We start from the raw sequence: 14,556 nt of genomic DNA, 5'->3' as shown, positions 1-14,556 counted from the left end.
AAGCTCTCAGTTTTTCCCCATTGAGAATGATATTCGCTGTAGGTTTTTCACAGATGGCTTTTATGATATTGAGGTATGTACCCTCTATTCCTATACTCTGAAGAGTTTTGATCAAGAAAGGATGCTGTACTTTGTCAAATGCTTTTTCTGCATCTATTGAGAGGATCATATGATTCTTGTTCTTTGTTTTGTTAATGTATTGTATCACGTTGATTGATTTGCGGATGTTGAACCAACCTTGCAGCCCAGGGATAAAACCCACTTGGTCGTGGTGAATAATGCTTTTAATGTACTGTTGGATCCTACTGGCTAGTATTTTGGTGAGAATTTTTGCATCCATGTTCATCAGGGATATTGGTCTGTAATTCTCCTTTTTGATGGGGTATTTGTCTGGTTTTGGGATCAAGGTAATGGTGGCCTCATAAAATGAGTTTGGAAGTTTTCCTTCCATTTCTATTTTTTGGAACAGTTTCAGAAGAATAGGTATGAATTCTTCTTTAAATGTTCGGTAGAATTCCCCTGGGAAGCCATCTGGCCCTGGGCTTTTGTTTTTTGGGAGATTTTTGATGACTGCTTCAATTTCCTTAGTCGTTATAGGTCTGTTCAGGTTTTCTATTTCTTCCTGGTTAAGTTTTGGTACTTGATACTTCTCTAGGAATGCATCCATTCCTTCCAGGTTACCTAATTTACTGGCATAGAGTTGCTCATAATATGTTCTTATAATTGTATTTCTTTGGTGTTGGTTGTGATCTCTCCTCTTTCATTCATGATTTTGTTGATTTGGGTCATTTCTCTTCTCTTTTTGATAAGTCTGGCCAGGGGTTTATCAATCTTGTTAATTCTTTCCAAGAACCAGCTCCCAGTTTTGTTGATCTGTTCTACTGTTCTTTTAGTTTCTATTTCACTGATTTCTGCTCTGATCTTTATTATTTCTCTTCTCCTGCTGGGTTTAGGCTTTATTTGCTGTTCTTTCTCCACCTCCTTTAGGTGTAGGGTTAGGTTGTGTACTTGAGACCTTTCTTGTTTCTTGAGAAAGGCTTGTATTGCTATATACTTTCCTCTTAGGACTGCCTTTGCTGCATCCCAAAGATTTTGAATAGTTGTGTTTTCATTTTCATTGGTTTCCATGAATTTAATTCTTCTTTAATTTCCTGGTTGACCCATTCATTCTTTAATAGGATGCTCTTTAGCATCCATGTATTTGAGTTCTTTCTGACTTTCCTCTTGTGACTGAGTTCGTTTCAAAGCATTGTGGTCTGAAAATAGGCAGGGAATGATCCCAATCTTTTGGTACCGGTTGAGACCTGATTTGTGACCTAGGATGTGATTTATTCTGGAGAATGTTCTATGGGCACTAGAGAAGAATGTGTATTCCATTGCTTTGGGATGGAATGTTCTGAATATGTCTGTGAAGTCCATTTGGTCCAGTGTGTCATTTAAAGTCTTTATTTCCTTGTTGATCTTTTGCTTGGACAATCTGTCCATTTCAATGAGGGGGGTGTTAAAGTCCCCCACTATTATTGTATTGTTGTCAATGTGTTTCTTTGATTTTGTTATTAATTGCCTTATATAATTGGCTGCTCCCATGTTAGGGGCATAGATATTTACAATTGTTAGATCTTCTTGTTGGATAGACCCTTTAAGTAGAATATAGTGTCCTTCCTCATCTCTTATTACAGTCTTTGGTTTAAAATCTAATTTGTCTGATATAAGGATTGCCACCCCAGCTTTCTTTTGGTGTCCATTAGCATGGTAAATGGTTTTCCACCCCCTCACTTTCAATCTAGGGGTGTCTTTGTGTCTAAAATGAGTCTCTTGCAGGCAACATATCGATGGGTCTTGTTTTTTAATCCAGTCTGATAGCCTGTGTCTTTTGATTGGGGCATTGAGCCCATTTACATTCAGGGTAACTATTGAAAGATAGGAATTTAGTGCCATTGTATTGCCTGTAAGGTGACTATTACTGTATATTGTCTGTGTTCCTTTCTGGTCTATGTTACTTTTAGGCTCTCTCTTTGGTTAGAGGACCCCTTTCAAGATTTCTTGTAGGGTTGGTTTCGTGTTTGCAAATTCCTTTAGTTTTTGTTTGTCCTGGAAGCTTTTTATCTCTCCTTCAATTTTCAATGACAGCCTAGCTGGATATAGTATTCTTGGCTGCATATTTTTCTCATTTAGTGTTCTGAATATATCCTGCCAGTCCTTTCTGGCCTGCCAGGTCTCTGTGGATAGGTCTGTTGCCAATCTAATGTTCCTACCATTGTAGGTTACATATCTCTTCTCCCGAGCTACTTTCAGGATTTTCTCTTTGTCTCTGAGACTCGTAAGTTTTACTAGTAGATGTTGGGCGGTTGACCTATTTTTATTGATTTTGAGAGGGGTTCTCTGTGCTTCCTGGATTTTGATGCCTGTTTCCTTCCCCAAATTAGGGAAGTTCTCTGCTATACTTTGCTCCATTATACCTTCTGCCCCTCTCTCTCTTTCTTCTTCTTCTGGGATCCTAATTATTCTAATGTTGTTTCGTCTTATGGTATCGCTTATCTCTCAAAATCTGCCCTCGTGATCCAGTAGTTATCTCTCTTTTTCTCAGCTTCTTTATTTTCCATCATTTGGTCTTCTATATCACTCATTCTCTCTTCTGCCTCATTTATCCTAGCAGTTAGCGCCCCCATATTTGATTGCACCTCATTAATAGCCTTTTTGATTTCTACTTGGTTAGATTTTAGTTCTTTTCTTTCTCCAGAAAGGGTTTCTCTAATAACTTCCATGCTTTTTTCAAGCCCAGCTAGTATCTTTAAAGTGATGATTCTGAACTCTAGATCTGACATCGTACTAATGTCCGTATTGAGTAGGTCCCTGGCACTCGGTACTACCTCTTGTTCTTTTTGTTGAGGTGATTTTTTCCGTCTTGTCATTTTGTCCAGAGGAGAATAGATTAATGAGAGAACAAAATGCTAGCAGGGTAACAATGTCCCCAGATAATATACTCTAAACAAATCAGAAAAGACCTGAAGCAGTGGGAAAAGGGAGAGAGAAAAAAGAAAAAGAAAAAGATAAAAACAAACAAAAGCAGAACAAAACAAAACAAAAAACAGAATGTGACCAAATATGATCAGGCTGGTACATAGATCAGTGCCACACACTAGATATTGGGTGTATTTTGGTCTGTTAGAAGGAAGTGCCTCCCAAAATTTTAAAGAAAGAAAAACTTATATATGTACAAAAATAAGGGTTGATATGATGAAGGGATGGAATATGACTGTAAAGATGGAAAGTATAAAAAATTTTATAAAAGGAATTGATAAGAAGTTGTTTGAAAAAAGAAAGAAGAGGATTTACAAAAAAAAGAGAAAAAAAAAGGGAGAGAATGTGATCAGGCAGGGGAGTAGAAAAAACCATACACTAGAGATTTAGGGTATATTTTGATCTGCTAGAAGAAACTATCTCAAAATTTTAAAGAGAGAACTTATATATATATGCCAACAATACGGGTAACTACTATGAAGGGATAGAATATGACTCTAAAAATGAAAAATAAAAATTTTTTTAAAAAAAGGGATTGATAAGATGTTGGTTGAAAAAGGGAAAAAAAATTCAAACAAACCAAAAAAAAAAAAAAGACAGTTAAAAAAAAATTAACTTTGAAAGACTAAAGAATCATGGTAAAAAAGCCATGAATTCTATGTGCATTATTCCCCTAGCACTGGAGTTCTGCCGTTCTCAGTAGACTTGGTCTTGGCTGGCTGTTCTCGCTGATCTTCCGGGGGAGGGGCCTGTTGCCGTGATTTCCAAAAGTCTTTGCCGGAGGCAGAATTGCCCCGCCCTTGCCCGGTCCGGGCTAAGTAATCTGCTTGGGTTTGCTCTCGGGAGCTTTTGTTCCTTGCAAGCTTTCCGTGCAGCTTTGGAGGCGGAGAGTGTAAATGGCGGCCTCCCAATCTCTGCCTCGGAGGAGCTGAGAACTCGGGCCCCGCTCTTCAGTGAGCCCCCAGAGAAAAGCCGTCAGTCACTCCCGTCTCCCTGGTCTCCGGCTGCACTCCGTGCTCACCCGGACTGTGACCGAGCGTTTCTATCTCTGGCACCCGACCCCGTGTGGAGTCTCCAAACCCAGCAGATCCCTGCGGTGCACTCCCGCACCTCTCCTCCTGGGGGAAGAAGGTGAGTCTCCCCGGATCTGCTGCTTGTTGGGTCCCTGCTGGAGGAGCAGTGGCCCGACTGTGCCGCAGATCACGGTTTATGGCAACCCCGAGCTGAGAGCCCGCGCCTCAGCTCTGTCTCTGCAGCCGGCTTCCCCGCTCCAATACCTGGGAGCTCTGCCGCACTCAAGCACCCCCGGTCTTTCTGTGACCCCGAGGGTCCTGAGACCACACTGTCCCACGAGGGTTCCACCCCCCGCTTAGCCACTGGAGCGATGTCCCTCAGCGGAGCAGACTTCTAAAAGTTCCGATTTTGTGCTCTGCGGCTCTATCACTTGCCAGAAGCGGCCGACGGAGGCCCCTCCCCCGCCGTCTATCCTCCCAGATATCACCTCGGATTCACTTCTCCGCATGTCCTATCTTCCAGAAAGTGGTCGCTTTTCTGTTCAGAGTGTTGTTGGTATTCTTTTCTTCAATCTCCTGTTGAGTTCGTAGGTGTTCAGAATGGTTTGATCCCTATCTAGCTGAATTCCTGAGAGGAGACGAAATCCAGGTCTCCTACTCCTCCACCATCGTGCTCCGCCCCTCTATATTTTATTTTTTAAGTCAGTATTTTAAACATGTTTAAATACCTAAAAATAAAATGTTCTCAGAGAATCAAATAAACTGCTCAAATGTAGAAAGATTTAATATATAATTTAAAACTAGATGTAGGATATCAATAAACCATATCAATTAAAATGTAGATATCTTCAACCAAGTTAAATTTATTCACGTGTAATCATCCATTCAAATGTTTATTTAGTATCTACTATGTACCAGGTTATGAACCAGGAGATGGAAAAAACAGAAAAGACATCCTATCTTCAAGACTTCCACAACAGTGGAGATGAATACTAAATATAATGTATTTATGTACTAAAGTCATACACAATGGTCTTGTGAATCTAGTTTAGCTTTAGGGTGTCAGGAAAAGCTTTCCAAAGGTGATGCTCACATCAAGTCTCAAAAAGAAAAAGGAATTCTTTGGGGATAAAGAAGGAATGTGTATTCCAGGCAGAATAACATATGCAAATGGTACTGAGATAAATGCAGGGTTACCCAGCATTTGTAATTCCAAAGTAGCAGAGTTCCATAACATGTAAATTCTGTGTATGTAAGGGAATTGACTATTTCCATTTTCACCCTTGACTTCATATTTTGGGTACATTTACTGCTATTATGCACTAGCAGGGGGAAAATGTATAGTAAACCTTAATTAATTCAGAAGTTAGAATAACTTAGGGACTACAGTAAATTTATTTTTATATATACTGAAGGTATTGATAACAAACAGCCAAAAAATATTTAAAATACCTGAACTATTTTTAAGGACTTTTATCTTAGAAATACCTATTTATAAGCAATAATTATAAATATTCTTATCAATGCATTAAGGTAGGTTCTCCTAAGCATGTCTATGCTAAAATTTTTTAGCCTATTTCTAGTATTATATGTGCTACAGAAAAACAATCTAAATGTGTCACACAATTCTTAGACAATATTGAGAATTAGCCTACTAAATTCTCATTTGTTGAAAAGTAACCAATTAACTAAGAAATCTGTATAAATGTTTTTATTAAGCAGTTTGCCTTATTTTTATAAGGTACCTGAAATAAGAAACCTTGATTTTTTTTTAACTATGACTTTCTACTCTTTCAGACCAATTTTCACAATTAGTTCAAAACAAATAACAATTTACTGTATTTTGGTATCATAATCACACCCTAAGTTGAAATCTGTTCAACTGATAAACAAAAGAAGTCGAAATCCTTATGTAAAAACACTTTCAGAATAGATCCTCAGTATGGGTGTGTATATATATATATAAATATCTTTTTTTTTTTTTTTAAGCAGGCTCCACACCCAATGTGAGGCTTGTACTCATGATCCTGAGATGAAGAATCATCTGCTCTACTGAATGAGCCAGCAGGGGGCCCTTGTAACTATCTTTTTTAAATCCAATTTAAATATTTGTTGAGTAGTGCTCAGGGAATTATAATAAAATCTATAAATATTCTTCCCAAGTCACTCATTCAACAAATAGAATGATAACTTTTCAGTCACATTAATTTCCTATTAGTTCAAAAGACTACTAGTTCAAACACCTACCGTCCTACATTCAATCTGAACTTCCTGACACAATCACTCAGGTCTTGGAACTGCAGAGTGCTCCATTAAATAGTAAATCTTTCTTTCTTGGAAATAAGATAGGAGACTGTGACACTTGCCTGGTACCCCAGAAACACCATTACACCTAAATATGTTACTAACTTTTATCTTCATGTGTTATAGCCCAGTGTACACATTTGTACTGGAAAGAAGAAATAGCACCCTTGTTCCCAAGCAGCAGCTGTGTATACTCACACACATCAGTGGCTCCTCAGTCAGCCTCCTCAAATACTTCTTTTGTTGTTGGTCATTTCCAGCAATAAGAAGAGGCATTTGCTACCAAAGAAAAGTGACATTGAAAAAAACAAGATATTTTTATTAGGTATGTACATTCAGAGATACTATAATTCAAAGCAAGAGAACTACTTTCTCCCAAGGGGTAAGTCCACAGAGAACTGGCCTTTATTCTTTAAGGAAGCTAAACCCATGAGGAAATAAATCTGTGAATCCAGGATTTTCCAAAATTAAGTTATGTAGGACTTGTTGGTAATATGTAAAAATCCACTGTAGTAACATGCACAAAGAATTACATTTTGGATAAATGGTGTGATACGTATGACCAGGCCTCTTAAGAACTGCTCACTAAATTTAGCACTGCCAGCAGTGTGGCAAGCCATTGCCATCCTTCTCTCCTGAATGCTTGTTTTTGGCCTTGCCCTTACCTAAGAATTGCCCTGAAGCAGCAAAGTATACAGTTTCCCTACAAGGACAGCTAGGACTCCAATTACTGGAGACAACAGGGACAGAATGATCAACTTAGGCAATAAGAACTCAAGTCTTCACTGCAGAATCTTGTGTTCCTTTTATTTATCTTTTTAAAAAAGATTTTACTTATTTATTTGACAGAGAGAGACACAGCGAGAGAGGGACCACAAGCAGGGGGAGTGGGAGAGGGAGAAGCAGGCTTTCCGCCGAGCAGGGAGCCCGATGCGGGGCTCGATCCCAGGACGTTGGGATCATGACCTGAGCTGAAGGCAGACGCTTAACGACTGAGCCACCCAGGTGCCCCTCTTCTGTTCCTTTTAAAGAAAATTGTGTTGTACCAACTAACGTAACCTAGCAGTACTGTCTCATTAATGGTTCACCTAGGCAATTAATTTTCTAAGAAACTTACCCCCAAAGAATTTGCTTCAATAGCAGTCTGAACCCCTGTACATCCGTAAGCCAGTTCTTCAGTAATTAAACAAGCATCAAAAATTCCAAGTCCAAGACCTCCTATAGTATCAAAATATTTTAAGACCCATTATAATATGTAGTATATCTCGTTAGAAATAAAGCTGAGCTATTTTAATTAACAAACTAAAAAGTGTTCTGGTTAGCACAGTAACAAATTATACTTTTCTAAAATAAGTTTTAATTTCAAAAAATTTTCTATTTGTAATCTGGACCTGTCTTCCTATTTCTACTTGGTTTTGTAAAAATTTGTTTCAACTGTGCTAAAACTTTGACTCTTTCACCTGAAGGAGTGACAATCTCACAGAAAAAAAGTCTAAACAAAATGTAAAATCCAAGGTAGAACCAAAATGCAACAAATTGACTAAAGAGAAATTACCAACGTCTAGGATGAAGGTTGAAACGAGTTATAAAGGGAAAGCCTTGAAGTGCTAATACAAGGTTTCTAAAAACAGCCAAATACCAAAGTCTGAACAGAAAGATAAAGGTAGAAAGCCCTTTATCATAAATGACTTATAGAAATGGCAGCTGAAAGAATGACTGAGTAGATAGTTTTACCATCTTCCCTGTTCATATGCATTGTAAGGATTAAAAATGTGAAGAAAGCTTACCACAACTCTCTGGAATGTGTGTATTCATTAAACCAAGTTCCCATGCTCTTTTAATTAGGGGGACAGGGTACTAAAAGGAAAGAAAAAAGTGAAAAAAAACCCCCAATTATATTAAAATCTACATAGTTCAATTATATAATCTTATAAAAAATGTAAAAAACTTTTTTCTCTTTAAAATGCATAAACCTACGTCGCCAGTTTTATCATATTCTGCAGCAACTGGGATTATTTCTTCCCTGGCAAATTTACGAGCGGTAGCTTGAAACTCTTTTTGCTGTTCAGTGAGCTCTAAGAGAAAGTCATTTAGAAAACATTAAAACAAGATAATGAGCTGAGGAAAAAAAGTCCTATGAAATCAGTATGTGAAAATTTATAATGGTGTCTTTAACTCTTGATTATCCAGAAAGTCCACAAATAAACCACAAAGACCACAATACACTTTTGGACTAGCAAGATTTCACTGTACAATATAAATAAACCTAGGTCAATACAAGTACCAAAGGAGGTAGGTAAGATTTCTAGCTTTTACAAATGAGTAACAGGCATAAACTTGTTTTTCTCTTCCAATTGGTGAAAGTAAAAAAAATTTTGTTTTTACTTGTTATTAGTTCCTAAGCAGATCTATCAAATGTTTAGTAATACTGAAATGAAACTAAATATAAGACACTTCCTGATCTCAAGAATCAGTCTAACTAGGAAGATGAGACATGCTCAGTGACCAAAAACCAATAAAACTTATTCCAAAATATCACATAAGAATACCAATACTACAATTTTACTCTTCCTTTAAACTCAGATAACTTAAGGTTATAAATCAGCACAAAGGAACTGGTAAAGTGGTGGGAGGGTTTCTCAAAAGTTAACAGTAACATAAAACTCTAACTCAATTGTATAAAATACAAGGTTCTGTTGTTATAAAACTAGTAAAATGAATATGGTGGCTGGACTGAGGACAGGAGCCGATCACTTGGATTTTTTCAAATCCACACTATCATTGGGTTTTAATGTGGTTGTGTCCAACATCAAAGGATAGATAAGATTTAAAAGAAATATAGGGTATTTTGGGTAAGAGCAATAAGAACAAAAGCAAAGAGTAAGAATGAGCAAGCATACTCAAAACTATAATAATCATTTGTATAGGGATGTGAGAAATAAAACGTAAAAGACGTGAGAATTTTGGTGTTGGATCAAACAGCCTAAAATCGAATCTCTCATTTTATAGGTAAGGAAACAAAAGCTCAGAATGAGGACACGATAGCCTCAGTCTTACAATGAATTAGCAGTAAAAGTATACTTAGAGTTTCGGTCACTGTTCTCTACATCACAATTTACTTCTAATATTGGGACCAGCAGATACCAAAGTCGTGGGTGAGTAAAGGACAGGGAAGGCAGGGACCTAGTTTGAATTATTCATTGAGAACCTACCTAAGTCCAGTCACTGTGTATTAGGAACTTTCTATATATCGTATATTAATCTTCAGATAAATTCCATGTTGTAGGTATTATCTCCACTTTAGAAAGAGCCAGATACAACTGCCCACAGACGTTATCCCTAGTCCTTTACTTAAGCCTTACAACCTCCCTCCTTCCTCCTTACAACACTTGTATCTATCTCATCCTGTTATTCACAAACCATTTCTCCTGCTGGTTACTTACTACTAAATACCAATCCCTATGTGACAAACTGAAACTAAAGAGCAATTATACCTAACCTATGTTAATCACACAATAAAAGAAAATCCAACACCCCAATGCTATCCTCCCGGGGCCTGAAATTTTCCATTTAATTCTTTTTAAAAAACTATAGAAAGCTCTGAGTTTGTCATTTTTATCTGGGTATGAGTTTATTATCTGAGCTGCCTTTTAACTATTTTCGGAGACCAAGAAACCAGAGAAAATGGATTTTTAACTAAAGGAAAGGTAGTAATTTTCAAGCAAGAAGCACTTTAGGAGGTGATCGATGCTAAAAATAGGGATTTATTTCAATTTTTTTTTCTTTGCTCAGGATCTTCATTTTAGAGAGCAAAGGGAAAAAGAGATCTTATTCCTTTTTCTTCCAATACCACATGACTCCCTGATCCCAGGACTTTAAACCCTATCCATTAGCACCAAAACTGCAATTCAGATATATTAAGGTCAAAACAGGCTTTGGCTTATTAGCAGGTACCTAGCGCTATGTATCTAAGTGTTCAAAACATATTTTTTGTTTTCAAAATTCAAAATTCAAAATTCAAATTTCTAACTTGAAGACTATATATATCAGTAAATTCATTATTTATTTTAGGGTTACATACTTAGGAAAAAGGGCACAGATATTTATGTCTGCTGCTAACACAGACCTCTACATAGGATATTATGCTGGAAAAAAAAGAGATCAGGAAGAATGGGTGTGACAGGAAATCTGTGGATGGTAATTGGTTCTATCCACTGACAGACATTACTAAGATGATTTACAAATATATTCCAGACAAATACATATATAATGCAATATAAATGCATGTGTATAACAAATATGTTTAAAGTCAAAACACAGAACAAAACATATACCAAAATTAAATCCCAATCTTGGTTCATGCTGTAGGGCAGCTTTTGTATGTTGTGATCTCCAGTCAAAACGAGAAAGACTTTTTAGGACCTGTAAAGGACAATTTTATTAAAATAAATTTGATAAACATCAAATAAGAGAATACTGGCAATTACAAGTGAGTACAGCAACTTGTTTGACTATACTCAAGAGCATAGTTTTTTAAGCATTACTTAAATACCTTCAACTGTAATTTAATTTCTATATTAAATAAGCCAAGTACTAGATGTATGAACGCTTATTACGAAGGGAATTTTTTTTTTTTAAAGCAATGAAAATAACACAATCAGCAGTATTTGTACTACTGAAGTGGAGTGTCTCCGAGACAAACAATAGTCAGGGGTAGTAGCAGACTTAGGACTGCTATTCTGGAAATCTCACCTACAAGCTTTAGGACATTTGTGATTGAGAAGTTGGGGTGGGGGCAAAAATAGGACAGTATAACGCTGTGTTCAAGAGTTCCCTAGTCTACCAACTTTGATACCCTGTTCCTGTGAGCCTCAGAGGTATGCTTCTGGGAATCTTCCCCTTGGAGGATTCCATTTTCTAAGATACCTCACTCTATTTAACAAAACAAATTAGCCTAAAACTATGTTCTATACTTTCTGCTGTAGTCTATAGGCATTCTTAGAATATTCTACAACAGTGGTCAGCACACTATGGCAGCCACCAGTTTTGTAGATAAAATTTTATTGACCACCATACTGTCTATTGCTGCTTTTCCAGCAGAGTTGTACAGTTGCCAGAAACCATATGGTCCACAAAGCTGAAAATATTTACTGTCCCTTTACAAAAAAGTTTGCCAACCCTATTCTAAACTACTGATATGCTACATTTCTTAATATCTGCAATATACTATTTCTTTAAAAAGTATAATCAGATATACATATATTGTTCCTTTGCAATCCATTTTTATACTCATGACAATTCAATGTATACAAAAGTAACCATTTGCGTTTATTAAAGTTAATGGAAACCATACTGTAACTCCTTCCTATGTTTGAGGACAGCAAAATCCGTTTATACTTCAAAGGATTTGATGCAAATATCCCTATGCAATTCTAATATTCCAAAGAAAAGAGAAACTGAACAATATACTAGAAGATCAAGAACCAAACTTGCTTATGTTTTTTGAAAACTGTAAAAAGCAGCTGTCCATTTTGTGGATGACAACTTTATAACCACCTACATTTAAAGTGACAACAAAGATTGTCAAGTATCCAAAAAGCTCTTTCAAAATAATACTTTATACAATTTTGAAAAAAAAAACTAGAGTATAAAACTCATATTTTCTTTGCAATTTTCATTAATTTTTGAAGTAAAACATGGTTTCTCTAATCTTTATTGTTCAGTCATCATAGACCAAATCTATACTTGTTTACAGTCACATTCCACATATTAATTCACTGAATCTCCAAGTCAAGCCTAGGATTAAGGCACTACTTTTATTCCTATTTTGCATATGAAGAAACAGGCTCAGAAAGGTCAAGTGAAATTGGCCAAGGACACTCTATTAGGTAGTGGAACCAGGATAATAACATTTACTATAGAGAATTCATACCATCAACCACGTTGCTATACTGCTCTTTCAATTTAAGTCTCCTAATTGGTTTTTACATTCAATAAAGAAAAACATCCCACAAAAATCAGACCAAAAAAACTTGGCTCTTCTAAATGTGTTTACACACCAGTGCACAAAAATCAGACCTCATAAGACAGGTAAAAGAGTCTGCCGAGACTTTAAATAGGGAATTATTAGTGGATTTAAAATAATTTACAAAAGTTTACATATTATTTTTCAGGAAAATGTTAAACAAAATACAAAAGTAGCTACAGTCAGGGAACAATCCCATTGATCTGCTAATGATATATAATATTAGCCATTTAGAGAGGTGGCTCAGTAGACACAGAAAATAGAAATAGATTATTTGGATTTAGAATGGTTTAAGTCTAGACTCCACAAGTATTTTTCAGACTTTGCGCCAATTACAAACTTCCTGTAGCTTCTTTTCAAACCTAGAAAATGAGGCTTTTCTTACTGGATAATTTGTTGAGGTGATTAAGAGTCTTGGACGCATAATGCCATATAAATATTGATTTTATTACTTTGGGCTCTCTGCCCAGAACAATCCAATTCCAAATCTCCAAAAGACAGCATCTTCAATCAAGCCTCAATTCTGCAATAATAGCACAACTATAATTAAATGCTTTTGTGTATTTCTTAGGAATAGAAGAATCTTAAATTTTATGGGAGTGTCAAAGAAGAGATGGAGGTGTAAATTTTCTGGATTAGGTTTTTTCTATATTTTTCCTTGGAGAGATTGAGAAATCGGTCATTTTGTTTTCCTGGTGTCAGAATTAAAATTCATTTTTAAAACCCCCAATTTCTGCCTTCAGGGCCCCTTGTTTTTGTTTTGTTTTGTTTTAAAGATTTTATTTATTTGACAGAGACACAGCGAGAGAGGAAACACAAGCAGGGTGTGTGGGAGAGGGAGAAGCAGGTTTCCCATGGAGCAGGGAGACCCATGCGGGGCTCGATCCCATAACCTTGGGATCATGACCTGAGCCGAAGGCAGACGCTTAACGACCGAACCACCCAGGCGCCCCCAGGGCCCCTTAACTTGTATAGCAATAACAAATATTGGGCAACAATCCATTAGAATTCTTATAAATTCTAAAACTTCTACTCTTTTTGGGCCAAGAACATTAATTTATTAACTTAATTATAAATGACATTTAAATGGCAGTCTTGTGTTAATATACCAATAATATTTCAGATAAAGAGCATCTAAGTGAGTGAGACAAGTTAGAACCTGTGAGCCACACTAGTATAGACAGCTTGGAGCAAAATTCTGCGGTAGGTTCTTTTTACTTCCTAATGCACAGAACGTAAGCGGTCTCCTCCATAGTCCAAAAACCAAAAGCGTATTAAACATATTAAGCATCCCAAGAGGCAGCTGCTTCATTTTCCTTTTCCCGGTAACTTTGCAGGCGCCCAAAATAAGGCTGTCTGAAATCTACACTTTCTGGCCTGTAGCAATTGCACGATGAAATTTACTTTATGATTTTTTTCTTGGGCTGGAGATAGAAAGCCAGCAGAGTTTTCTCAAAAACATACTGCAAAAACAAGGCCTTTGCTCGTTCTGAGATGCGCGCGCAATTCAGAGACAGGTTCGCGTTCGGGAAAGGGTGAGATTCCTGGAGAAAATATCTGGAAAGTTCCCGGGCCAGAGGGAGGGAATAAAAAAGGACATTCTGAAAGTGACTGCCGCCTACATTGGTACGGGGGAGTCCCCCTCCCAATACCCCAGGACAGCACCTATTTTCATCCCATGCTTCCCTCTCTCCCACCCCTCCAAACATCACAACCTCCATTTCCCACCCCCACCGAGCCTTGCTCTCTCTCACCCCGCAGCTACGCCTAAACACCGCGGCCATGTTGACTAGCGGTCCGGGTCCACAGCTCCTAAGTCACAGCGCAGCGCCAAGAGGGCCAGAGTCCTCCCGGGCGCGAGGCGCTAGATCCGTCTCGCCCCGCCCACACCCTGGTCCCGCCCACCGGCGTGGATTTGGGTGGGGAGGGAGGGGAGCGGTTGCGCCGAAAGGGGGCGAATAGGGGAAAAGGAGACGGGGAGGCGGGGAGGCGGGGAGGCGGGGGGGATGGGGGGAAGTTGCGTGCGCAATGCGGCGGGACGCTTCTGCAGCGTCCGTACGACCTTGGGCGGGTGGGGGAGGGATGGCTAACGATCTCCTGGGGCCTAACGGGTCCCGAGGGGTGGTCCACAAAAAGGCTTCGTTTCCCTGGAGCCGTGAGTTCAGACGACGCGACTTCTCGGTGGGAAGCGGA

The 14,556-nt window shown here is 37.9% G+C and overlaps 1 protein-coding gene across 1 annotated transcript in view; it reads right to left on the bottom strand.

Annotated features, from left to right (window-relative positions):
• Nucleotides 1-14,314, bottom strand: part of ACADM (acyl-CoA dehydrogenase medium chain) — a 30,639-nt gene extending 16,325 nt beyond the window's left edge. The window contains 6 exon segments of the mRNA XM_021678126.1: nucleotides 6,537-6,617; nucleotides 7,456-7,556; nucleotides 8,126-8,195; nucleotides 8,316-8,413; nucleotides 10,673-10,760; nucleotides 14,118-14,314. Of these exon segments, the coding sequence (XP_021533801.1) occupies nucleotides 6,537-6,617; nucleotides 7,456-7,556; nucleotides 8,126-8,195; nucleotides 8,316-8,413; nucleotides 10,673-10,760; nucleotides 14,118-14,147 (468 nt within the window). The 5' untranslated portion in view covers nucleotides 14,148-14,314.
• Nucleotides 14,315-14,556: the final 242 nt, after the last annotated feature.

This window comes from Neomonachus schauinslandi, chromosome 4, assembly GCF_002201575.2.
Source record: "Neomonachus schauinslandi chromosome 4, ASM220157v2, whole genome shotgun sequence".
Classification (NCBI taxonomy): Eukaryota; Metazoa; Chordata; class Mammalia; order Carnivora; family Phocidae; genus Neomonachus; species Neomonachus schauinslandi.
This window is presented reverse-complemented; position numbering and strand designations above follow the sequence as displayed.